Source organism: Salpingoeca rosetta (assembly GCF_000188695.1).
Source record: "Salpingoeca rosetta unplaced genomic scaffold supercont1.37, whole genome shotgun sequence".
Lineage (NCBI taxonomy): Eukaryota > Choanoflagellata > Craspedida > Salpingoecidae > Salpingoeca > Salpingoeca rosetta.
The window spans coordinates 459543-485554 of NW_004754897.1; the positions used below are offsets into that span (position 1 = coordinate 459543).

Below are 26012 nucleotides of genomic sequence, written 5' to 3' on the forward strand. Positions count from 1 at the left end.
CAACAACAACAACAACAACAACTAAACAACAACTAACAATACATCAACAACAACAACATACATCATCATCATCATCATCATCATCATCATCATCATCATCATCATCATCATCATCATCATCATCATCATCATCATCATCATCATCCACAACAACAACTACAAACTCACTTGACACCACGCACGACCACGTCTTCAGACGGAAACCATGGACCCCACAATCCAGGCCCAGGAGGAGAAGATGCGCAAGTTTGGCCGCGCGCCTCGACCAAGAAAGGGACCCCTCGGCAAGCTCTCCGGCCGGGTACGGCAGAAAGCATGCAAACGGGCGTGCTTGTTGAGTATTTGGGTGCTGGCTTGTGGGTTGCGGGTGCTGGGAGTGAAGCAAGTATTCCGCTGGAGTCAGTGTATCATTTCTTGCATGCGTGTGCGCACCCATGCCTTTCCTTGATGCGCTGCATCGTGGTAGTGGTGGCTGCTTGTAGTTGTGGCTGTTTGCCTCAGTTTCACACGCCTGCCTGCACTTGTGCCTGCCTGCCAACATGCACACCCGCCCCCCCCCCCCCGCGTCGCACATTCACGTTCTATTGGACTGTCGCCCTTTTCGCCGTCACATGTATCCTCAAACAGGAGCGCAAGTACTTTGACTCTGCAGACCATGCCCTGAGCAGCGCAGGTGTCAAGACACAGACGGGCAAGGTCATTGCCACTGCACAGAACATCCCTCGCCGCACACAGTCCAAGCCCACAGGCATGGTAAGTGACGCGTGTGCGTGCGTGTGTTTGAGTGTGAGGGTGAGCAGGAGAGAGAGAGAGAGAGAGAGAGTGTGTGTGTGTGTGTGTGTGTGTGTGTGTGTGTGTGTGTGCTTCTGTGTGTCTCTCTCTCTGTGTTGCTGTGTCTACGTGTGCGCTCGTGTTCTATGATGTTGACAACGCCCACGCCTTGCACCCAATGCTCCTCCTTTTTGTTTTGTGCTTCATGTCACCACCACCACCATCATCACCACCACCACCACCACCACTACCATCACCGGCGGCTGCAGGTCGACCACACACAGGAGGTGATTGAGACGGACGGCAAGTCGGGGGACGAGCAGGAGACGACCAAGGACACCGCCACCGCCGCCACCGAGAGCCAACCCCAGCAACAGAGCCAAGACGAGAAGCAAAAAACACAACAAAAACAATCAGAGTAGCTCCATGTCCGTTCTCGTGCCTGTTCCCAACCACAACCCTACCAGAAAACAATCTCTTGTTTATGTCAAACGTGCGTTGCTTTGCCCTCCTCTGCTCTGCATTACCCTCCTGCAAATGTACTTCCCCGCGGCGTGTCACATCATGTCACCTCGCTTGTTTTTTGTTTGTTTTTTGTTTTCTGTCGCCTCCCTTGTCTCAGTCATGTTCCCTCGTTCTCCATGTCACGCCACCACCCCACTTTCCTTCCTTTTGTCCGTGTTCCGCATCTGAGACAGTAAGCGTGTGCATTCTTCCTCTCTCCCGTAAAACCCATCTGTCTGGCTGCTTCGTGTTGACGTGTGTACTGGGGGAAACGTGTAAAGGAGGGAAGAACAAAGAAAGGAGGGGGATAGGAAAGAGGGGAAGAACAAGCCATGCTCAAATCATGCATGTGTGCTTGTTTGTGTGTCGAGCACACATGCAATGCACTGTTGCGACGTGGGCGTGTCTGCTTAACGCCAGGCACCGCCAGTCCGCGAAGCACCACCTTGGCGCGCCTTGCCAGCTGCAAGATGGGAAGGCAAGGGTCGGCATTGAAGCAGAAGCGAAGAAAGCAAGAACACCACTGTGAGTCATCTGGTTCATGTAGCACCATAGCATCATTGCATTGCATGTCACTTCATCAAAACAAGGTCGCACACAATTAAATTCAATCAGCATGCAAAACGCCAACCAACACGATAAGCAGACAACTTACGGCGGCCGCGGCCGGGGTCGCGGTTCTGGCCCCATGCACCACGCGTCATCGAGCGCTCCTCAGCCTCAGCCTCATGCGCAGCCTCCTGTTCCGAGGAAACAAACCACAAGGACGGATGGTGTGAGCAACGTGGTGGAAGACACGCAGGACGTGGAGGACAAAGGTTGCTCAAGTGCTCGCAGTGCTCGCATAACAAATGACAACATGAAACGCACTCGGTCGAATCTGCGCTCGTCGCGGCCAGACGCGTCCTGTGGACGACGGCGATCTGAAAGAAAAATGAAGCAACAGCACAACAAGAAAATGGACAAAGGAGATGAAACATGGTAACAAACACCCGCGCGGAAAACACAACACCCAAACCCACAAACCAAACGCAAAACCCCGTGACAAAAGTGCAACCCTCATCTGCGGGTTCCCCCCCCCCCCACGCACGCACGCACACACACACACACACACACACACACACACACACACACACACACACACACACACACACACACACACACACAATGTACCACCCCAAACATCACTATTTCAAAGCACTGGGTTCGTGCGTACCGTCTTGACCGCGACCCCAGCCGGCGGTGCGGGAGCGGGTCATGTCGCGCTGTGGAGGGCCGCGCGATGCGCCACCGGCACTACCGCTGCCAGCAGTACGCCATGCGCCGCCAGCAGGGCGGTCACCGGCGCCGGTGCGAGCTGCAGGGGGGCGGTAGCTGTCGCTTGGCGGCGGCGCTGCTTCGCGGGGAGGAGCTGCTTCGCGGGCCGCAGACGGTGGCACATAGCGGGACGGCTCGGGCTCCGCTGGAGCTGGCGCCCGCTGTGCAACAGGTGCGGGGGCGGGGGCCGCCTGCTGTTGTTGCTGTTGTTGCTGTTGTTGCTGTTGTTGCTGTTGTTGCTGGTGGTGCTGGTGCTTGGCGGCTGCAAGGTGTTGGTGGAAGTGTTGAGCAAAGCACGATGACGCAGCGTGAGCCAAGTGGCATTTGACGAGTGGCGTTTGACGGGTGACCAAGATCGGCAAACGATCGAAGAACAAGAACAACCCGTGTGGGCCTCAACAGGCTCTCATCGTTACAACGATGCAGGGGCACGCGCGCTCTTACAACAGTACTCACTGCGTGCTGAAGTAACGGTTTCCCAGCCATCGCCAGACTCGTCCTCAACACGGCGCTCTGATGGTAGACACACAAGTGACGACGTAAGCAGACACGGCAAGACGTGAGAATAAAAACAGTGTAAAACTCACAATTCGCAATTCAGAACAAGATAATGAAGGAACAAATGGCAATGCAATACAACTAAGGCAAACTGCGATTTCCCGCCTGCTCACCTGGCTCGAGGACACCCTCAGTATTATGGGCCACTGCAAAGTGGAAACGCGCATGCAAGAGGTTGTCGTAAGCACACAAAAGCTAAACACATGGCACCACTGTTCATCAAACCTGCAAAGCACAAACAAAAGACGCAACTAGGACAAAAAAAGAGCCAAGACGACAAAGGCGACACCACAGCACATCAACACGCCAACGTGAACAAAACGCAAGCACAGCCTAAACAATACAACCAAAACAACACACCAGACTCGATGATGCGCTGCTGCTCGAGGCGTTCCTCTTCCTCGCGCTGTCGGCGCTCCTCCTCCTCCGCCTCGCGACGAAGCTTGTCCTTGTACTCCTGGCTCTGCTCGTACGCGCGACGCTCCGCCTCTTCCTTCTTGCGCTTGCGCTCCTCCTGCTCGGCAAAGCGCGTTTCAAACTCAGCAAGGCGCTTATCGAATGCCGCCCGACGCGGTGTGGTTATGTCGTTGATAAATGCAAGCGTGGGCTTCTTCAGCTTGCTGAAGCGGGCCTTGAGGGCGAGCTTGCTGGCGTGCTCGGCGGCCTGGCGCTTGCGCTCCTTCTCAACAGCGGCCTCGGCCTTCTCCTTGCGGGCCTCAACCTCCTTCGCGTTCATCGCCTTGCGCTTGGGAATCTCGGCAAGGCGACGAGCACGCTCAAGGAAGTCAATGCGCTTCTGAAGTTTGGAGAGCTGCAGCCGTGGCAACGGAACGGTACGAAACGCAGGATCCATGCAAAAGCAAACATGTAGCGGGAACAGAGTGATGGTGAGCAAGGCGCAGGAACACGGAGAAGATCACAACCAAACACGATACGCCACAAGGTAAATGTGGTGGAACGCGGGCCATGCACAACGCTCAACCAATCACAGAGACAGCAACCAATTTGTCGACATGAATCCAGGCAGTTGCCGTTAATGCAACCAAACGCACAGGTGCACAAACAGTAGCGCAAACACTCGCGAAAACGGTCGCACCATTTCCTCGCGCTCCTTGCGGGCCTTGGTCTGGTACTTGGACAGAATCTGCCACAGCTCGTCCAGGCTCTTCTGCTCAAGTTCCGAGCGTTTGTACGAGGAAAACGCCTTCTGACCATCCTCCGTGCGCATGTACAGGTCAAGCTGCTCCCGAACCTGAGGTAAGCACCAGAGAACATTTCAAGCGGATGCAGACACAAAGTGGGCGAGACGTTGAAATGTGAGTAAGTTGTGAGATGTGGGTAAAACGAGGAGGTATGGTCATGCTGAAGATTGCGGGTTGTGCTTGAGGAGGCAAGGGGAAAGGTGAAGCACAACGTCAGGGGGCCGTGATGCGTTGACCTGGCAATATCAAGCAAGGGACGGCGTTACCTCCTGGAGCTCCTGCTCGCGAATCTCCTTCTCGCGGAGACGACGCTCGCGCTCCTCGGCATTGCGCTTCTCAGCCTCCTCCCGCTTCTTCAGCATCTCCTGGTCACTCTGTGCACACCACCGGGACATGCAAAACAGGCACACACATACACGCACACGTGTAAGCAAGGGCAAACCGATGCACACGCGTGGACGCAAGCAACACATACATACACGGGCACGCGCAGGAGTGCGGCGCGACACAGCAGCAGAAGCAGCCACTCACAAGCCACAGCAACACCTAAACTGCAAAAAAAAAGCAATATGGCGAACAGGGACGCAATACGTACGCGGAGCTGCTTCTCGCGAAGGCGCTGCTGCTCCTCCTGCTGGGCCTGCTTCTCGGCCATGCGGCGCTTGAGCTGCACATCCTGGCGGCTGTGCATCTCGTGGCGCGCCTTCTCCGCAGCCTCGGCAATGCCAGACACAAGCGGTGCACGCAGCTGCTCGGGCTCAATCATGTGGCCAACAACCTGCAGGCGACTGGGGGCAGCAAGCAAACGCGGAACATGCCGTGGTGAATGGCGTGGGAAATTTGAGGGTTGGTAGGTAAACACCGAGCGGGTGGTGTGCAGGTAAGCAGAACTCAAAACACACGCGCCTACGCACGCACAGATACATGAGCACGCCTATAGATGCGAAAAGGCTTACCCTGCGAGGGTGCTGAGCGGGTTCTGGCTCATGCGGGCGCGGAGAGACTCGAGCTCGGCGCCGGCGCTGCGGTGCACGTTGGACGACTGCACGCCCGAGGTGAACTTGATGCAGTTGTCAAAGTGGGAAAAGCGCACATGCAACACGCCAGCCTTGACGGCATTGGCAATGTGCAGCTCAAGCTGAAACGACACAAGGACAAAGCGAGGACAAAGTGGGAGAATGGGAAAACAGTGCGTGTGAAGGCTTGTTTCGGAGATGATTTGAAAAGTTTGAGAAGACAAGTTGTTTGCCTTCGCACCAAAACAAAGCAAGCACCAAACAACGTCTAGTCAGCCAGCCACACGCAGCTGGGTCGTGGGCAGTGTGATTTACAATATTGTTACCTTGGAGTAGCTGTTGCAGAAGGGAAGCCATGACTGAAGCTTGTCCAGAGTCATGGTCGTGTACACGTACGAGAGCTAAAGCCGAGATCACAAGGGCGCGATAGAAAGGAAAACCACATGGTTGGACAGAGTCGTGAGTAAGCGAGTGATGGTTGAGAACACGAGGACAAAAGCAATGCAACCATGATAAACAGCTCGCTAAGCTTGAGTACAGGAGGGGGGGAGACACATGTGGAACTCAGTTGACGAATAAGGTTTGTCTCATGACTGCTTGGTGCAGTTCGAGGAATGTAGGTAAGTTAAATTGTTGCATCATAGTTCCGCAAATGAAGGAAAAGGAGGACAGGCAAAAGAGGGTAGAAGGCGGCGACAATGCCATGGGAAGACAGCAGGAACGTGGCTGTATCATGCCATGAAACGCAAAAGCGCTGCTCGAGGTTGAACCAACCTGTGTGAGGATGCGCATGGAGATGGCGTACTCCAGCACGTCGCGGTACGACTGGTACTTGCGCTTGCTAAACTCCTCATCGTCGGAGAAGAGCGCAAACATCTTCACAGCCTGTTGACAAAAAACAGGGTGGTGCGAGGGAGGGTAGAGATGAGGGAGGGTAGACGCAAAGGTGAACGACAGCGCAAAGGTGATGGCTTAGCAACAAGGCAATCACCACAAACGATTGCATGTCAGCACACAAACACACGACCAGTCGTTGTTGCATGTTGTTGAGAGTGTCCAAGGATGCCGGCAGTCATGCATCAAGATGAAGACAGGCGAACCTGGTCGCGCAGACGGTCGGGGCTGAACTCGAGCTCGACGAGACCAAACAGGCCGCGGACGTCCTCGTGGGCAAGGGCAAGGGCAGAGCTCTCGTTCTGCACGCGACGTGAAAAGCATTGGTGTGAAATGAGAACGAGCCGATTCAGTGGGAGCACATGTTCACAGCACAATGGAACTGCTTGCGTTTCGCACAAGACAGCGACAAGCAAAATGCCGTTGTCCAAAACCTCACCAGGGACTCAAGGAGAGACTGACGGGTAGGAACAGTCTGCAGCTTGAGAAGGGCTGAACAGAAAAGGAAGCAGAGGCAACCGGTCAGTCCATGAGAAAGGCAGGAAACAGAGAGAGAGAGAGAGAGCAGCGCATTTCTGCGTTCAACTGAGCAGGAAGGACTTCAGTCGTCGGGCCGATTCAGCAACGGCATCAACGTGTGGCTTGATTCAACTCACCCTTGAACTGGCCCTCGCGGCGGGTCTGGTAGTCACGGCCGGTAAAGGCGTTGGCGTCCTTGATGCTCGAGTCGTTCTTGGCAATGGGCACAGCAAGAGCAGACAGCACGGCAACGTTTGCGGCGGCGCTGATCTCTGTCGTGAGGGGCAGGGGAAGACAGGTAATACAATCAGTGGTGAGGGTGGACAACAAGAACCCCGGGCATTGTCGGAGAAACGTGTGACAAAAGGGAGATGATGCGACACTGAACTGCAAGCACACAGAGCAACGTCATAAAAGGAATAGCGGCCACCAACACCAACACCAACTGTGGGACCAACCCTGGTCGGAGAAGTCGCTGGGCCAGTCCTGGCAGAGGAGGAAAATCTGCTGGCAGGCAGCGGCGTGGAAGGCAAAGTCGCGGCTGCGCACGAACAGCTCAGCAACAAGGCGCAGGAAGTTGTACGACGTGCGGATCTTGGGGATCTGTCAGGGACAACCGAGTGCAGTGGGTCGTTAATAAGAGGGTGTGTGTAAAGCTTGGGAATTGGGTTGCCACGAGTCAAGGGAATGTATGCAGCGTTGCCAAATGTGCAACGCTGGTTCTGTTTGCTCGTGTGTGGGGCAAATCAACTAAGCGAACCAAGTCAAGTGAAGGCAGACACGGACAGAGGTGATTGTTGAATACGCACCACAGCACTGTCCTTGAGGAGGTCTGAGACGTCGTTGATGACGCGGTAGGCCTGGCGCCACTGGGAGAGGTCGCGGGCAAACTTGACGGCGGTGAGGCGCAGCGTCACGTGGCGCTCAAAGGTGTCCTCGTTGCGCAGCTTGATGTTGGTGTCCGACTTCCACGTGTACGACTGGCGCAGGTGGTTGCGCAGCGTGTCGCAGAGGCGGTTAAACTCCATGCGGCGGTTGTGGCGCTTGCAAAACTCCATGGCGTCACGCGCCGTCTGGTAGTACAGCTGCTCGTAGTGCACGTTGTTCCTGTTTGATTAGCAAGTGGGTAGGGTGGCAATAAATATGAGTTGATGTGATGCGGGAAGTGTAAATACGTGTGTGTGTGTGTGTGAGTGTGTGTGTGTGTGTGAATGTGTGTGAATGTGCAAAACAGACAGCAGTCACGCACAAGCAAGCGAAGGGTGCCGTTTTTTTTTACCGCAAGGGTTTGATGAGACCACCAGATGCAACGCCACCATTCTCCCTCAGACATTTAGCTTTTAGCACAAAAGGCTGGCGTCTCACACCTGAGGACATCGAGGCAGTTGCGGTACGCCTCCCAGAGGAAGCGCAGCCACGGGGCGGCGACGGCACGCCAGGTGCGGTCGCTGGTGCCCATTGTGGTGACGGCAGCCATGAGCACAGACTCGGGCGTCTCCATCTCCTCCAGGTCCTCGAGCTTGGCCTTCTGCGCCTTGGTGGCCTCGTCGTCCTCAACGGTGGAGGCGGGGGCAGCTGCGGGCGCCTCCTTCTTCTCCTCGGCCTTTGGCTCAGCCTCAGCGTCGCTGTGCTCCTCCTCCTCTTCGTCCTCGTCCGCCTCGTCTGCTTCGTCCTCATCGTCAAAGTAGACCATCTTGGGCTCTGTGACCTGCTCACCGCGGGCGACGCGCTCCGCCATGTCGAAGCGGCGCTGGCACTCGGACAGGTACAGGGTGAGCACGCGCTCAAACGAGTCCTTGTGCTTCTCGCCGGTCATGTTGCGGTACTTGTGCAGCACATCCTTTGCCTCGGGACCTGTGTGGCAGTGGTGTGCGTGGGGGGGGGGGGGTGAGTGAGCGAGTGAGCGAAGGAGTGTGTGTGTTGTGTGTGTGTGTCAAAAAGGCAAACGTGAAAATGGGGAGAGTCAAAACAAAGACGCTGCGTATTGATCAGTAAACTTGAATTTAGCTTCAACACCCTGATAAACAGGAATCGGGAACACGGACCAAGTTGTAAATCATCATCTCAACAGCGGCAGCGTGAACGGAAGAGGAAAAGGGAAGGTGAAGAAGAAGAAGAGGAGACAAAACAATTGCGGGAGGCTGTGCAGAACTTGTGTGTTCACTGCACAGCAAAGTGTGTGGTTTGCGATCAGTGAACTTGAATTGTTTCAACACCCTGATGAACAGGAATCGGGAACACGGACCAAGTTACAAATCATCGTCTCACAAACTCAGCACAAGGGGAGAAAGAAGGAAAGCGGGAGAAGAGGAGAGGGGGGACGCTGTGGACGGCAGCAAAAGAGGGAAAGACAAGAGCATTGTCTTTGAACAAAAGTGTGGTTGGATGTGTGATCGGTAAACTTGAATTTGGCTTCAACACCCTGATGAACAGGAATCGGGAACACGGACCAAGTTGTAAATCATCATCTCACAATCCAAGAAGGTGTGGTTTGAAACGAAAGAGGGAGAGGTAATGGGGGAGAACCAAGCTCCTTTTGTTGTGTACCTTTCTTGAGGTCGATGCAAATCTTGATGCACATGAGAGCGGCCTTCTCGTGGTCCAGTGACCAGTCAAACCTGAGGCGGTCACGGAAGCACCGAGGGGGGATGAGTGGGTGAGGGAGTAAGGAGAACGAGTGAGTGCATGGTGGAAGCATGAGGATGAGTGTGAGTGGATGATGGCCATGATGAGGTGTGGTGGACGAACCTTCGGCGGCCGCTGAGCACCTTCATGAGCTCCTCGCGAGCATGGTGGCGCTTGTCGTGATTGATGAGTTCTGTGTGCGCGTGTTAGGAGGAGGAGGAGGAGGAGGAGGGGTGATGCGATGGGTGAGATTCAGTGGTGGGTGGCTTCGGTGCAAAGCTGAAGTGAGCTTGCTCGGTCACTGGCAGCCTCAAGGAGTCACAAGCAAGAGGCACACACGTGCACACACATGCACGTCCATGACAGTGCACTCTATCTTCACACACACACAGAGCATTGGACACTGCGCTGAACAACTCACTCTTGGCCGTGATGATGGCCGCGGCAGGGCGGGGTGGTCGCGGCATGGTCGGTTGGTGTGTGTGGTTGGTCGGTGTGGGGTGTGGAGAGTGCACACGGAAGAGACAGGCAGCGAATGAGGCACAAGCGCCAACACCACCACCACGTGTGTGTGCGCAAAGCAGAAGCCGTGAGAGGAAGAGTGGTGGAAGATTTACGAAGATGTTCTTAAATGGGCGGGATGCGCTATTTTGAGAGCAAGGCAAGAACTGTCACATTTGACAGCTCCAAGCCAAACAAGGAAGAAGAGGAAGACGACGAGCTGGATTTGTCAGACGAACGACGTGAGTGAAATGTGTGCGGCATTTGCAGTGGTGGTTTGTTGGTGGGGAGCGAGACAGTGTGTGTTATGTTTGGGTATGCGTGAGGGAGTGTGCGTGTGTGTATGTGTGTGTGTGCGTGAGGATGTGTGTGTGTGTGTATGTGCGTCATGTTTGGGTATGCGTGTGTGTGTTTGTATGTGTGTGTGTGTTTGTTTGTATGTGTTTGTATGTGTGTGTGTGAAGCCATGTATGAAGCCACGTATGTGAAGCCATGTATGTGAAGCCATGTGTGTGTGTGTGTGTGTGAAGCCATGTTCTATTCTGGAGCAGTGTTTAGACTGGTCGCATCGAGTGCTCACTGCAATGTGTTATGTATGTATTTGCTCTCTTTTGTTGCAACGGAAAAGGACCTCGATTGGAACCAGCACACGGAAACAAGCACTCAGACGCAGATATCAAGACTCAGATACAGACAGCACCAACAGCACCACCAACAACAACCATGTCTTTCGAAGCAAGTGAGTGCTGTACCAGTCCTGCACCATGTTGAATTGTGCTGAGTCGCAAACTGGAACCAACGCTCAACACGCGGCCGTCGTTGTTGCTTGTTTGTCCGTCTGCCTGTGTCTGTGTGTGCGTGTATGTGTGTGTGTGTGTGTTGGCGGTGACCAGTGCATTACTTTCGTAACCAACCATACCTTCACACACACACACACACACACACGCACACACACACTCTCTCTCTCTCTCTCTTCCCCTCTGTGTGTTGTTTGTGCTTTCGGATTTTGCAGAGGAGGTGTACCTGCCCAACCCACGCTGCGAGCGCGGCAAGCCCTTTGTGCTCAGTGCCGATCCCAAGGGCAAGTACTTTGTCTACCCTCACGGCAAAACCATCGTCGTCCGCGATGTCGAGGTTCGTTGGTTGTGCATGTGTGTACGTACATGTGTGTGGACCTGCGTGCAGGCGCGCATGTGCCGGTCTGTCTTTGTGTTTTGAATGCCGCTCTGCCCTTCTGCATTTGTGTTTGTGTGCCTCCTTGTTTCTCTGTGCTGGCACAGCTTTCCCCCCACCGACAATCGAATCCTTGACATGCGCACCGTCACACGTCACAGGACCCATCCAAGGGCTACACGTACAGCGAGCACGCTGCGCAGACCACCGTGGCCAAGTTTGCCCCATCCGGTTTCTACGTCGCCTCCGCAGGTGCGTACATGTGTGTGTGTGTGTGTGTGATAGTCAAAGATTCGAAAAGTTTGCTGCTGGTAAAATGCACTCACGCGTGTGCACATCACTGCTGTAATGTCCTGCTGCACTGCCTGTGCTCGTCCGCTCGTCACCACTCCTGTACACCACGATACCTTGTTACATGCTGCTGACACACACACACACATGCTTGTGCTTCTTGTGGCTGCTGCTTGTGTTTGCGGTTGCGGTTGGTTGTGATGGTTGTGGTCGGTTGTGGTGCAGATGTGACGGGCAAGGTTCGCATCTGGGACACGACGCAGGAGGAGCACGCGCTCAAGTACGAGTACCGCCCGCTCGCAGGCCGCATCCTCGGTACGAACACCCGCACGACATTGTCGCACGTGTGTTGCGGAGAAGGGGGTGGGATGTGTGTCTGTGTGTCTGTGTTCGTGTGTGTGTGTGTGTGTGTGTGTGTGTGTGTATGTGTCTGTGTGTGTGTGTGTGCGTGTGTGTATGTTTGTGTGTGTGTTTGTAGTTGTCACATACATGAGAGTTACGCCGCGACACTGCACACCAACTACCTCGCCCTTCGTCTTTGTTCTCAGACCTTGCGTGGACAGAGGACAGCAAGCGCATTGTCGTGTGCGGCGAGAGCGGCGAGCGCTACGCACACGCCTTTCTCTGGGACAGGTGCAGTTACGACGGCGTTGTTGTTGTTGTTGTTGTTGTTGTTGTTGTTGTTGTTGTTGTTGTTGTTGTTGTTGTTGTTGTTGTTGTTGTTGTTGTTGTTGTTGTTGTTGTTGTTGTTTCACATGCCATCACCCCTGCACAAGCGTGACACTGCCACCAACGACACACCCTCGCCCACACCACCGTCCCACCACACCGCCCTGCACACTTAGCGGCTCATCTGTTGGAGAGCTGATTGGCCACACAAAGGTCGCAAACTCCATCGACGTCAAGCCCGTACGTCGCACACATGCACACCATGCTGTTGTTTGTTGGTGGTGGTGATGGTGGTGTTGCTTCTTGTCGCGCTCATGCACGTGTGCAGATGCAATTTGTACATTGTCACCTTTGAGCGCGGGTTCCCCTGCTTGTCGCTCATCCGTCCCATTCAACCCATTCAACCTTACCATCCATCCACCCAACATCATCCACAATCCATGCAATATCCACCACCATCACCACCTACCACCACCACCTACCATCACCATCCCTTCGCCCACTGCTGTCCGCGCTAGAACCGGCCGTACCGCGTGGCGACAGCCTCTGACGATGCGCACGTCGGATTCTACGCCGGCCCGCCCTTCAAGCTCGACCACAAGTCAAACGTACGCACACACACACACACACACACACACACACACAGACGCACATACACATACACAGACGCACATGCACGCACGAACAAAAAACGGCCCATGTTCATCGCCAATCACCCTCACCACCACCACCACTACTACTACTATGGCGTGCGTGCGTGTGTGCAGAACCACTCCAACTTTGTCAACTCTGTGCGCTTTTCCCCCGACGGCGCCTTCTTCGTCTCCGCCGGCGCAGACGGCAAGGTAAAGCCTGCACCCACAGCGCACAACAGGGGCGGGGGGAAGGGCCAGATGTATCAACTGTGTGTGTGTCTGTCTGTGTGTGCGTGTGTGCGCGTCTGTGTCTGTCTGTGTGCATATGTATGTGCGTGTGCGTGTGTGTTGTGTGGTGTGTGTTCCATGCTGAAGCGAAGAGGCCTGACTGCGTCACCTCCATCACGCCATCGCTGCACACATTGCACAGGTGTTTGTGTACGACGGCAAGACGGGCGAGCTTCTCTCCGAGCTCAAGGACGGCGAAAAGGCGCACGCGGTACACACACGCGCACACGTTGATGCTTCGTGGTGCTTGAACATGAAGCTTGCTTGATTGCACACTGGAATGGCATTGTCTCACATATACCGTCCAACCACCACCACCAACCATGACCTCCTCTTTGCCCCAACACGCACTCACTTAACACGCACCCACACGCCCATGCATTCGTGCGTTCGTGCATTCGTGCATTCGTGCATGCGCACCACTGCCCCATAGCGCGGCGTGTATGCTGTGAGCTGGTCCGCCGACTCGAAGCGCTTCATCACCGCATCCGCCGACATGACCGTCAAGGTCCTGCTCTCGCTGCTGCTGCTCTTGCTGCTCTGTGTGTGTGTGTGTGTGTGTGTGTGTGTGTGTGTGTGTCTGCGTATGTATGTCCATGTCGTTCTTGTTTGTCTGCATGCGATGTTCGAATTCCCCTCCTCCTCCTCCTCCTCCCTCTTTCCCTCCTCACTTCCCCATCACCACACCGCGTGCAGATGTGGAATGCGGAGAGCAAGGAGCTTGTGACGGCGTTCCCCTTTGAGGACGCGCTCGACAACCAGCAGCTCGGCTGCCTCTGGATGGTCCGTTTGGTGCTGGTCGTGCTGTTGGTGCTGGTCGTGTTGTTGGTGCTGGTGCTGGTGCTGGTGGTCGTGTTGTTGGTGTTTGATGATAGTGAGTGCGGCGGGTGTTGGGCTGTGTACTTGCTTGCTATTCGTGTTCTCCGCTCTCCCTTGCGACCATCGCGGGCCACTCCCCTTCTGTGTCCTCTCATTGCTTCCGCCTTACGTCTCCTTCTCACCCCGCCTGCTTCTGCGTGCATGTGCGTATGCATGTGTGCATGTGTATGTAATGGTTTAGGGCGAGCACATCATCTCTGTTGGCCTCAACGGCCACATCTACTTCCTCGACGAAGCAAACCCCGCCACCCCAAAGCGCGTCATCACGGTAACGCAAATGTTTGTGTGTGTGTGTGTGTGTGTGTGTGTGTGTGTGTGTGTGTGTGTGTGTGTGCGTGCGTGCGTGTGCGTGTGTGTGTGTGTGTGTGTGTGTGTGTGTGCGTGCGTGCGTGTGGTGTAATGTGATGTTCCTGCTGGCCTCGCTCGATCCGTCCTGCCCACGCTACCCCCCCCCCCCTTCCACCCACCTCACCTCCTTCTCCGTCCCCACCAGGGCCACAACCGCGCCATCACTGCGCTCACTGCCGTGCCTGGATCTGGCGAGGCGTACAGCGCTTCCTATGATGGTGGGCGACAGGACATGGTGCAAACAAATGTTCACAACTCAATCACTCACAACATGCACTCACTCACTCACTCACTCACTCACTCACTCACTCACTCACCTACCTCACTCACTCGCACACACAAACTGGCACTCACTCACTCACTCACTCACTCTCTCTCTCTCTCTCTCTCTCTCACTCTCTCACTCACTGTGCGTGCCTGCAGGCAAGGTGTGCCGGTACGACCTGTCGAGCGGGCTTGCGACGGAGCTGAAGCAGTCGTTTGACAACTCTGTGCTCGCCATGGCGGCTGCTGACGGCGTGTTTGTGGCCGCCTCCATCGCCGACACCGCAGCCGTCACCCCGCTCGGCGCAGACGCCCTCGGGTACGCTCCTGTTGCTGCTTTGTGTGTGTGTGTGTGTGTGTGTGTGTGTGTGTGTGTGTGTGTGTGTGTGTGTGTGTGTGTGTGCGTGCGTGCGTGCGTGCGTATCTATCTGCGTCTGCGTCTACGCATGCGCCTCTGTCGCTATTCGTGTCACTGCTCGTGTTCTTCGTCTGTGACTGGCCGTGTCCGTCCGTGTGTCACTGGTCTCTGGGTGTCGTTTCTCTTCCGTATTTTCCCTCCACGCTCCCATTGCACTCACATTGTGATTGTGTTGCCTGCATGCATCTTTGCCTCCGTCCCCGCCCTTGCACCTCGTCCGACCAGTAACCACTTTGAGGTGGAGAGCACGCCCAACGACGTGGCGCACGCCGCCGGTGTTACCCTCATCGCCTGCCTCAACGAGGTCAAAACAGCATACCTGCGCGCGTATGTGTCTGTCTGTGTCTGTCTGTCTATCTGTGTGTCTGTGTGTGTGTGTGTGTCTGTGTGTGTGCGTGTCTGTGTGTCTCTGTGTGTGCCAGACTTGTATGTTGAATTCAAAGAATCGTGTTTTGTTTTGTGCTCGCGTTGTCGTTTCGGGAAGTTGATGGTTCACACGTGTGCACACGTTCGCTCACATCCTCTCTCACACATGCATGTGCACATCTTCTGCCGCGTTCAGGTGGTTGTGCGCGGTAACGTGACAGCCCGCCTGCCGGTCGACTACGAGCCACAGGTGCGTACAATTGGAAAGAGGAAGGCGAGAGCACAACACGTGTTAACGCACGTGCATGCGCTACCAGCGACACACACACACACTCACTTACTCAATCACTCAATCGCTCACTCACTCACTCACTCACTCACTCACTCACTCACTCACTCACTCACTCACTCACTCACTCACTCACTCACTCACCGCCACCAATCAACCACTGCCCAGGCGTGTGCGCTGTCGCCAGATGCGAAGGAGGCCGCTGTCGGCGGGAAGGACGGCAAGATCCGCATTTACGACGTGGCAGACGCCGGCCTTGCCGAGAAGAAGGTGCACGCGCTCCTCTCGGTGGTGATGTGGTGTGCGTTGATGTCTGCCTTGCTTATGTCTGTGTCTGTGTGTGCTGTGGCTTGCTTGCTCGGCTCACGATTTTTCCCTCAACACGTCTGCCACTCGCACTCCTTCCCTGTCGTCCTGTTCCTCATCGCAAACTGCTGTAGGTGCTTGATGCCTCTGGCCCCGTCACCGCCCTCGCCTACTCCCCAGACGCAGCACACCTCGCTTCCGGTACTGACACACAGACACGCACGCACACGTGTGCCTTGCACGAATGCACGCTTGCGTACATACATGTCGTAGTCCTCGTGCTTGTTCTCACTCTGCCCCTTTTCGACTGCTCTGTGTGTGTGTGTGTGTGCGCGCGCGCGCGTATGCAGGTGATGCGAACCGCAACGTGTACGTCTTTGATCGCAGCGACTTCTCCCTCGTAAGTCACAACCAAACACGCACATGAACACACACACACGCACATGAACACACACACACGCACACATGAACACACACGCGCGCACATAATCCTTGTCCACTTCAACCCGCACGCCTGGCACGCATCCCCTGATCCACCCCCGTTTGACTGAACCCGCTTCTTTCTGTCTGTCTTTCTGTCTCTGTGTGTGTGTGTGTGTGTGTGTGTGTGTGTGTAGAAAATGAACCGGTGGCGCTTCCACACGGCGAAGATCAACGCGCTCGCCTGGAGCCCCAACTCCCGCCTCCTCGCAAGGTGCGCGCAACCACTGTGATGATGACGATGATTCTAGCCTTGGATTTGACGCCTGTTTGGCGGTCTTCGATGCTCACACTCACTCACTCACTCACTCACTCACTCACTCACCCGCACACAAAACCACGCACACACACACATACACACCTCCTGTCTCCTTGGTCCTCTGCTCCAGCTCGTCGCTTGACACGAACGTGATTGTGTGGAACATGGACAAGGCAACAAAGCGCATTGCCATCAAGGGCGCGCACCCGCAGCACGACGTCACCGCGGTACGGCGCAATGGTGGGGGGATGATGCATGTGGGGGTGGGGGTTGGGGTGGCGGTAACTGTGTTTGTTGAGGTGGACATGAATGTGAGCGACCTGGCCAAACACACATTGACACCCACACTCACATTTACACTCACACTCTCACACTCACACTCATTTAAATCACTCACACACACACACACACTCACTCACTCACTCACACACTCACTCACTCACTCACTCACTCACTCACTCACTCACTCACTCACTCACTCACTCACTCACTCACTCACTCACTCACTCACTCACTCACTCACTCACTCACTCACTCACTCACATTGACACCCACACAAACACTCACTCACTCACTCACTCACTCACTCACTCACTCACTCACACACGCAGGTCGCCTGGCTTGACGACACGACTGTGATGAGCGGTGGCCAGGACGGCGCCCTGCGCACCTTTGCCATCACCCCGCACCAGTGAACCCCCTCACACCCTCACACCCTCACACTCCACACCCTCAGCCCCATACAACAACAACAAAACTCAAATGTAGCTGTTTCTTCCTTTCCCCCCTCCCCTTTGCGTTCCGTTCCACCGTGCTTGCTTGTTGGTTGGTTGTTGAGCCGTGCTGAAGTTGTTTTGTTGCCTGCAAGCAAGCGACACACACAGCGAGTGCTCTTGCTTGTTGTGATTTGGCGCCGCTTGCTCCCTCTGTGGTGTTGCCGTTGGGGGGTTTGCGCGCGTGTGTGCGCTGTTCATTGTTTCCAATCTTCGTTCCAATACACGTCTGTTTTTTGTTCCTTTCACCGCATTGGAGAAGCGGAGAATCACGAATATGTGTGTCATCACATCAAAGCACATGGCAGAAGTGCAACAGCACTTTGCAAGAATGCCCCGCCCCTGCTGCGCCCATTGCACATGCCAGTTGCTCCAGCAATCCAAAACTTGGAGTCACAGACTTCTGGTCCAATCACATGATGTGACACCATGACGTGACACACCGACCCCCCAAAGCACCAACGCCCGGTTGCTATTCTCTCCTCATCAGTGACTGTCTGTGTTGCTCGTGACTGAGGTGGGGTGACATACATACGTCGACTGGAGGCAGGGACTGTGTCGAAACAGACACAACAAAGAAACCCCAAGAAGCAAGACGCAAGCAAGAAGCATGTAACGCAGGGACACAGCTAGACAGCTGGCCGCAGAGGCAGCTTTGCTGAGTCAACCACAACCTTGTCCGCACTCAACGAAGCAGACAAAGATGAACACAAACAAAGGAAGCACTGTGTTACATTACAACCATTTTTTCCTTGTGTCAACCCACTGGCCTATTGCGCGACTCACGCACACACGCACACACACTACACACACGCACACACTCTCTCATAGTCACAAGTGCACTCACTCACTCCCCTTCTCTCACTCACTCACTCTCCCTCTCTGTCACTCAATCCAAGTTCATTTGCACACACGCACATATACACACATTTACACAAGTTCACTTTCACAAGTTTGTCATCGTCATTCACACTCGCGCCGCGACGGAACAAGGACACTGCAGCCATGATGAGGTTTTTGCAACATCGGGTGCTGATCATCGGCGACCAGGAAGCGGACAGGGCTCAGGTCCAACAACTGTTGCGAGGCAACAACATGCGCCGGTTTGGCGGACAGCAAGTCTTGCCGGACCCAAACCAAATGGAATACGTTCAAGTGGCGAGCGTGCAGGCGGCCATTGACGATCCAAACACGGGTGACCTTGAATCATACTGTGCTGATGTTCAGCAGCAGCTGGGCCCAGCCATCACCCAGGGCGTGCACGCCGTTGTGCTGGTGATGCGCCGCGGCGCGCTGCTTGCGGGCGACAAGTCCAACTACACGCTCTTCGTGGAGAGGCTGTGCCAGAGTCAGGTGCCGTGTGTTGCCGTCATCTTGGGCTGCGAACGTGAGGGCGCAGACGCCATTGGGCAAGCAGACCACGTGCAAGCGGCTCTGCGCAACCAGGGCGTAAACGTGGGGGCTGTGGTGCAAGCGGCGGCTGTTGAGGGCGGACGCTTTGAGGGGGCGGCTCAGCCCCTGCGACAGCAAACACGTGAGGCAGTGATTGAGGCCATTCGCACACATGCGCGCGCGCACAACCAGCCGTTTGTTGTTGAGGCGAACAACATAGCGCCCGCTGTGCGCGCAATTGCAACAGAGCAGAAGAGAGCGTCCAGCGTGCTTGGGCTTGTGGCCAATAGCTTGCAGCTCCTGCAGGCGCACCCCATGCGGCTTATTTCAGCGCTCGCTGTCATTCTCGCTGTTGTGCTTGCGTACATTCGCAGCATGGTCTTCCAGCCTTGAGGTCTGGCAGCGTTGAGCTGTATTGCTGTGCTCCCTGTTGCTGGGGCGGGGTGGTCGTTGTTTCCCTGTGCCCCTCGCTCCAGCCACAGAAAAAAACCCCGGATTCTGCTTCGGTTCCCTTCCTTCCTCTGTTCAAGTGTTCATCGGTGCATCTGTGCATGAGCATGTATGTCCACCTTGCTCGAACAAGCAAATGTAGAGCAGATTCTCAGATTGCTACGTTGTTACATTACTGCTCATCTGCTCACCTGATTCAAGTTGTTCAAACTCTAGAACTGTCCATTGTGTTCATTGTGTTCATTGTGTTCTTCTTCTTGGGTTGTTCATCTTCAGATCTTCTTCTTTGTCTTCTGTTCCAATGCACTAACAGTTGATCTGCTCCGTTCGCGGCAGATGCAGTCTCCACTGTCTGTTGTTCACATCTCTGCCTATTCCACACTGTTGGTTCAAGAACTCATGATACATAAACAACACAAGAGAAGTGATGATACAGTGCGACAGTGACAGTCGGACGGTGACACCACAAAGCTGCACCCATATCCACACACAAACAACCTCTTCGGTGCCTTCGGTCCTTCGTCAGGATCGACGATTATATTGAATCTTTCAATAATTGTCTGTAATCGGGCGAATCACTCACCCTGCATGTTTCGCATTCGAGGCGCAAGGAAAACGGAAACGAGCAAGGCCAGCCAGCGATGTGGTGCGTGTGGTGTGTATGTGTTGGAGCGTTCCCACAACCAACACAAACCACACTCCAACCAAACCCACACCACACCAAACCAACCGACCTTCTTCTTCTTCTTCTTCTTCTTCTTGGTGTGCGTGCCTTCCTCCTTTGGTACTTTGATTCAGCAGGGAGAGTGTGTGCGTGTTTCAACACACGAGCCGTCGTGCTTGATTGAGCTGTGTGTGATTGCGTTTCTTCTGCGCTGCGCTGCGCCGCGCGCTGTTGATCGTCGTGTGGCAGGCTGCTGCTGTCCTCAATCAAGGTAACGTAATGTTCATGCAACAAGCAGCAAACAGCAGCCGCACGAAAACAGAAGACAACAACAGCAGCGCCTGCTTCCCCCTCGGTTGTGGTTGCACGGCGCATAGGCACGAACGCCCCCGCTTGCTCACCCTGTTGTGCTCTCACTCCCAGCCTGTCGTCAGCTCGCGCTCACACCACACGCTGCACACCTGTGCGTGCCGTGCCGTATGCAACTTCCCGCCACAACTCCTTCAGACGCACCACAGCAGAAGCAGACATTGGCTGGCCCCGTCTCTCTTCTCCATCAGCCGATCGGACCCTGCCACTTCACTCAACACGAACACACGAGAAGCAAGCAGAAAAAGCAAGCAGGCGAGCAACCTCACACTTCATTCCACGCACCAGCCCAGCGAAACCAAGCAGCCCGCCAAGCGGAACCAAAGGTGATCTCCGTGTTGACACCGCCCAGGCATGTCGATGAGCGCGTTCATGGAGGCACCGCCACCGGTGCACGCGCTAGCAGACTGGTCATGCGAAGAAGTCGTCGCCTGGCTTCACCAGGTGCGTGTGTGTGTGTGTGTGTGCTCTGTGTGGGGTGTACGCGTCTGTTGTTGGGTTTATGTGTATTGAACTGTGTGTGTGTGTGTGTTTGTGTGTATGTGTGTGTTTGTGTGTATGTGTGTGTGTGTGTGTGTCCACCCGTGCGGTCATGTGTGCGTGTGTGTTTCAACTGTGCGGTCATGTGTGTGTGTGTGTGTGTCGTCGGGTTGTATTTGTGCTGTAAGGACACACGGTCTCCGCCACCCTCGCCAAGCACAACACGTCAGCACTTACCCTTGCTTTGTCCCCTCTCTCAATCTTTTTGTAGAACGGCTTTTCCGACTTTGAGAGCAGCTTTCGCAACTTCAAAATCGCAGGACACCAGCTGGCGGTGAGCATGTCTGTCTGCATGCAGATGTGTGTGTGTGTGTGTGTGTCTGCATGCAGATGTATGTGAGCGTGCATTATCATGTACCCAAACATGTCCGTCTGTCTGCGTGCGCATGTGTGCGCATGTATGTGTGTTGATGTGTGTTCTTCTGGAAGTGTTCGTCTGTGCACAATTTCGCGGCTGCTGTTGGACATGCGTGCGCATGCTCCCATAACAGTTGCTCGACTCTCATCGACTCCGGCACACCTTGCCTTGCACTGCCTTGCACTACATTGCTAACCAGGATGCTACCGCAGACCAGCTGGCCAAGATTGGATATCAGAGCGCAGAGCGCAGAAAGTACGCATGCACGCAAATGCACACAAATGCACGCAAATTGTGCATCCAAGCACATGCATACACACACAAACACATGCATTCATACTCACCTTTCCGAGCATGCGCGCACGCATGTTCGTGCGTGTCACAATCGCTCTCCTTTGCTTCCACTCACGTTGTCTTGCTGTACACATATGCGTGCGTGCGTGTGTGTGCGTGTGTGTTGCGCAGGGCGCTTGTGAAGGCAAAGGGGCGGCTGATGAAACAGCAGCAGAAGCTTTTGCGAGAGAATCGCAAGTCGCAACTCATGGTGCGTTGAAGTTGGCGGGGGGGGGAGGGTGAGGAGAGAGTTTAAAGATTGATGGATGGTGAGACATGCGCGCCTGCATGTACATGCGGGCTTGTGTGTGTGTGTGTTTGTGTGCATGTGTGTGCGTGTATGTTCACGGTGAGCATGTGTGCATCTTTGTATGTACTTGTGTGCATGTGTTCATGCGCTTGTGTACACCCGTATGTCTGTGTGGACTCACGTCTTCTTCTCTCCCGCACACACGCGCACACCAACGCATACCCATCGTCACCACCATCATTACTCCCTACCACCACCACCACCACCACCACCACCACCATCAGATGCAAGGGCGGTTGGATTCCACGTCGTCGGCGTCAACGGGCCCGTCAGCGCCCAACTCCCCGCTCGCGTCCCACGTCATGCACGCGAAAAAGGCGGTGGGAAAGAAGCTGCGCAGGTTCACAAACGTCATTATGAAACGCAACAGCCCCAATGCGCAGCGGCGTTTCAGCCAGCCACCGTTGCCTGCAGGCAGGCGTGCACACGAGGATGCAAACAGCACAGGCACAGACACGCGCGCGTCGCCAACTGCAGACGATGTGAGCGGCACGCAACATCACGACACCTTGCGTAACCATCTTGGCCATGGCGGCGTGAGCGCCAACGGAAGCGTGTTCCCGTCCGTGTCTGTCGACGGCAGTGACGGTGACGGCAGCAGTGGACAAGTGGATACGTTCTCCGATGACGATGATGACTGGGATGATGACGACGACGACGATGATGATGACTTTGATGACAGCGATGATGACTTTGATGACAGTGACGAGGAGACCACAGTCAACGTGCCTGCTGGTGCGTATTCAAAAATGGGAACGAGACTTGTCGTTGTGGTTGTGGTTGTGTGTGTGTATGTGTGGTTGTGTTTTTGTTAGTGTTGTGTGTGGTTTAGTGTGTGTGCGCAGTACTAGCATGTGCTGTCATCACGCACAATTCTCCACGTGCCATCTCTCGCTTACTCACATCCCCCTCCTCACGTTTGTCATGATGTGCCCCCAACACAAATCACAACGCAACACAACGCAACGCAATGTAATGCAACTCGAAGCCGATGTCGGCGGCTCTGCGGTGACACCAGACGATGTGTACGGGAACTGTGATGCAAACTGGTACACGAACGCGCCAGAGGAGGAGGAACGCAAGGCCCGCGAGCACTGGGAGCACGTGCACGAAGAACAGCAACATGAGCAACAACATGAGCAGCAGCAACATGAGCAGCACCAACACCAACACCAACATGACCAACAACAGCAGCAGCAGCAGCATGGCGAAGACGAGTACATGAACTCTGCCGTGTTTCGGCAGTCGAACATGCCGAGCGATGAAGTATTTCGCTTGGCGCAGCAGACGGAGGACCACTGGCGCGATCTCGAGACGTTTGCAGACCAAACCGTGCAGCCAGGACACCACCAGCACCAGCACCAGCAGGAGGTGGTGAGTGGTGCTGGCAGCAGCATGAACAGCAGCAGCACGGGCAGCACTGTGGATGTCACGCAGCACCCAACGCATCAACAGCACAGCCACCCTGGTGACAGTCACACCTCCACCGCCACCGCCACTGCTGCTGTGTCCAAACCGCCCATTGCGAAGAAACCGGCAGGTGCGACGAAGACGGCGCACAGGGGGCGTCGCCTGGGCAACACACGCAAGCAGAGGAAGACATTGCCTGCAGGCAACGGCGGCACGGAACACCACGAGGAGCCAGGAAGCGCACATGGGAGTGGAAGTGGATTGGTCGCGCAGCGAACAGCCATGTTGACACACCACGACAGTCACGATGACAGCGGTGGCGATGATGGCGATGATGTGACGGCTGCGCGTGCGCCGCCACCGCCCGCCCCAACAGCAGGTGTTGGTCGATTGGCGAAACCAGCCATTGCGAGCAAACTTGAGGGGCAACTGCAGCCCATGCAGCCACCGCACCAGCCACAGCCAAGCCCGCACCACCAGCACCGGCGCGATGGCAATGACGACGGAGGTGGTGATGAAGACACCCACGCATCCATCCACGAAGTGTGCGCGCCGTCTGTTTGGGATGTGTCGTCCTCGGCAGCAACACGGGCATCTGAACCACACGCACACACGCACGCGCACGCGCACGCCAAGCCCAAACTCAAGCCCAAGCCCAAGCCCAAGCCAGCCGTTCATCATGAGCATGGTTACCAACATCAACACCAACAGCAGCATCAGCACCAACAGCACCACCATCAACACCAACAACACCAGCACCAGCAGGCGCGACAGAAGTTCACCTTTGGCCGCACGGATGCAGAATTGCTGTCTGCACACAGCAGCAGCGATGGCGGCGGCGGCGGCGGCGGTGGTGGTGGTATTGTGTTGGACGGTGTGCCGACGCGAGGGAGCGATGCCAGCGTGAACAGCAGCTGCAGCAGCAGCAACAACAGCAACAGCAGCGGCGAGTGGGGCCGATTGCCGCTGTCAAACACGCGCGATGACATGGAAGGCGCCGTGCAGCATCATCCCCACCACAACCATCATCACAAGCACAGTGGCGGTGGCGGCGGTGTCGGCACTGCATCGCCGCTGACATCCGAGCTCCGAACACGGCTCCAGCACAAAAGCGCAGCACTGAATCGAGCCATGGGCACGAGCGGTGGTGATGGCGGTAGTGATGAAAGCAGTGATGGTGGTGACGGTGGTGATGGCGGTGGTCGTCGTCGTGTGAATGGAAATGGGGTCCACGTGACGTTGAAGAAGGACGATTCTGCGTTTGATGACAGCGATGTTGAGATTGCACCTGCGCCACCACGTGAGTTTGAGTGGTGGTGGTGAAGGTGGTGCTGTCATTGTTGTTGTTGTTGTTGTTGTTGTTGTTGTTGTTGTTGTTGTTGTTGTTGTTGTTGTTGTTGTTGTTGTTGTTGTTGTTCAAGTTGTTGTTGTTGTTGTTGTTGTTGTTGTTGTTGTTGTTGTTGTTGTTGTTGTTGTTGTTGTTGTTGTTGTTGTTCAAGTTGTTGTTGTTGTTGTTGTTGTTGTTGTTCAAGTTGTTGTTGTTGTTGTTGTTGTTGTTGTTCAGTTGTTGTTGTTGTTGTTGTTGTTGTTGTTGTTGTTGTTGTTGTTGTTGTTGCCGACTCACATTGACTCACAACTTATCCCTCCGCTTCGCTGTTCTTGTTTCCTCTCCTACGCTGTCTGCGTTGTCTGCTTTTCTATCCACTCGCCATCGCACAGCGCGCTTTCACATCCACGTTCCGAAGAAGCCACACGTGAGTCTGCATTGCCACACCCGCACAATCCCATGATCACCGATTAATGCAATGCACACACACTGTTATGTGTGCCCTTTGCGTATTCTATTGTCGTGTTGCTCCCATTACCATCTTCGTCATCACCACCAGCGTTCCCACTCCTTGTTTTGTGTGCTCACGTCTTCCCTCCGACCCGCCCCCAACCACCACCACCACCACTACGACCGCTGTTGCTGTCTCTGCAGCCGTCTGGACTTGCTGGGCAGAGCTGGTTCAGGCCAAACCTCGACAGAGAGGTAGGGGATACGTGCTTTGTTGCGTTGTTGTATGGTCTCTGATGCTGCGAATGCTGCACGGTTTTGTGTTCCAGCAAAGCCTGTGGCCAAGCACACAGTTGTGCGAACACACACACATGCGCGAACACATACAAGCAAGCATGCAGCCAAACAAACAATCAAACAGGCATACACATACATACACAAGCACAAACACACATACACGTACAAGCCCACACACCTCAACAACCAACTCACGTGTTTGCTGCCTCTCATACACCGTGTCAGGCTGTGGAGAACATTCTGCACAACGAGATGCAGACGGGACGGTTCATTGTCCGCGAGTCCAAGTCAAACCGCGGCGAGCTGACGCTGAGCGTGCTTGTCGACGGCAACATTCGTCACATTCGCGTGCGGCAGCTGCCCCAGGGCGGCATTGCGCTGCGCGCCAACCCGACGGAACGGGAAATCTTCACGGATATGGCGCATCTGGTCAGCACGTACTCGCGCGTCAAGCTCCAGCTGCGTGACAGCATCCCGTTCTACCTCATTCCAACGTGTGTCACCAATGACAGCGAGGCGTGAGCTGTGGTGTGTGGGATGAGTGTGCGTGTGTATGATGGGATGAATGAGAGCGTGGAAAAGAGAGAGTGTGTGTGTGTGCGCGCGCGCAAGTAGCTGGTGCGTTCAAGTGACATTGGAATTGACAAACTTTTAATTGCAGTGGTTTTTTTCTCTGCTTTGTTGCGCGCGCGCGTGTGTGTGTGTGTGGTGTGTGGTGTGTGTGTGTGTGTGTGTGTGTGTGTGTGTGTGTGTGTGTGTGTGTGTGT

At 55.1% G+C, this 26012-nt stretch overlaps 5 protein-coding genes across 5 annotated transcripts; 4 read left to right on the forward strand and 1 right to left on the reverse strand.

The window, feature by feature from the left end:
* The first annotated feature begins 194 nt into the window (after positions 1-194).
* PTSG_10904 (uncharacterized protein) lies at positions 195-1564 on the forward strand. Its single transcript, XM_004988230.1, has 3 exons — positions 195-301; positions 628-753; positions 1041-1564. The coding sequence occupies exons 1-3, from the start codon at positions 206-208 to the stop codon at positions 1191-1193; spliced, it is 375 nt and encodes a 124-aa protein (XP_004988287.1). The 5' UTR covers positions 195-205; the 3' UTR covers positions 1194-1564.
* On the reverse strand, positions 1516-10024 carry PTSG_10905 (uncharacterized protein). The gene is made up of 22 exons (XM_004988231.1): positions 9828-10024; positions 9530-9599; positions 9329-9399; positions 8149-8635; positions 7591-7888; positions 7240-7384; positions 6919-7053; positions 6702-6754; positions 6469-6564; positions 6143-6253; positions 5695-5769; positions 5309-5490; positions 4948-5140; positions 4619-4726; positions 4247-4402; positions 3511-3961; positions 3264-3296; positions 3049-3105; positions 2492-2854; positions 2146-2198; positions 1931-2015; positions 1516-1738 (listed from the first exon to the last, which is right to left on the reverse strand). Exons 1-22 carry the CDS (start codon positions 9871-9873, stop codon positions 1686-1688), a joined length of 3321 nt encoding a protein of 1106 aa, XP_004988288.1. The 5' UTR covers positions 9874-10024; the 3' UTR covers positions 1516-1685.
* A 22-nt stretch (positions 10025-10046) lies between these two features.
* Positions 10047-17587, forward strand: PTSG_10906 (uncharacterized protein; the record flags this gene model as incomplete). The annotated part of the gene is made up of 23 exons (XM_004988232.1): positions 10047-10149; positions 10536-10646; positions 10920-11041; positions 11242-11332; positions 11597-11686; positions 11920-12004; positions 12217-12280; positions 12559-12648; positions 12808-12885; positions 13106-13174; positions 13397-13471; positions 13660-13746; positions 14024-14110; positions 14336-14408; positions 14614-14773; positions 15098-15176; positions 15435-15488; positions 15696-15797; positions 15968-16034; positions 16184-16233; positions 16451-16527; positions 16703-16799; positions 17184-17587. 23 exons carry the CDS (start codon positions 10047-10049, stop codon positions 17265-17267), a joined length of 1995 nt encoding a protein of 664 aa, XP_004988289.1. The 3' UTR covers positions 17268-17587.
* A 517-nt stretch (positions 17588-18104) lies between these two features.
* Positions 18105-19153, forward strand: PTSG_10907 (uncharacterized protein). Its single transcript, XM_004988233.1, has one exon. It carries the CDS (start codon positions 18351-18353, stop codon positions 19128-19130), a length of 780 nt encoding a protein of 259 aa, XP_004988290.1. The 5' UTR covers positions 18105-18350; the 3' UTR covers positions 19131-19153.
* Positions 19154-19856: 703 nt separating this feature from the next.
* PTSG_10908 (uncharacterized protein) lies at positions 19857-25986 on the forward strand. The gene is made up of 10 exons (XM_004988234.1): positions 19857-20122; positions 20359-20664; positions 20972-21034; positions 21318-21373; positions 21584-21662; positions 21986-22496; positions 22750-24471; positions 24891-24925; positions 25153-25203; positions 25471-25986. Exons 2-10 carry the CDS (start codon positions 20575-20577, stop codon positions 25765-25767), a joined length of 2904 nt encoding a protein of 967 aa, XP_004988291.1. The 5' UTR covers positions 19857-20122; positions 20359-20574; the 3' UTR covers positions 25768-25986.
* Positions 25987-26012: the final 26 nt, after the last annotated feature.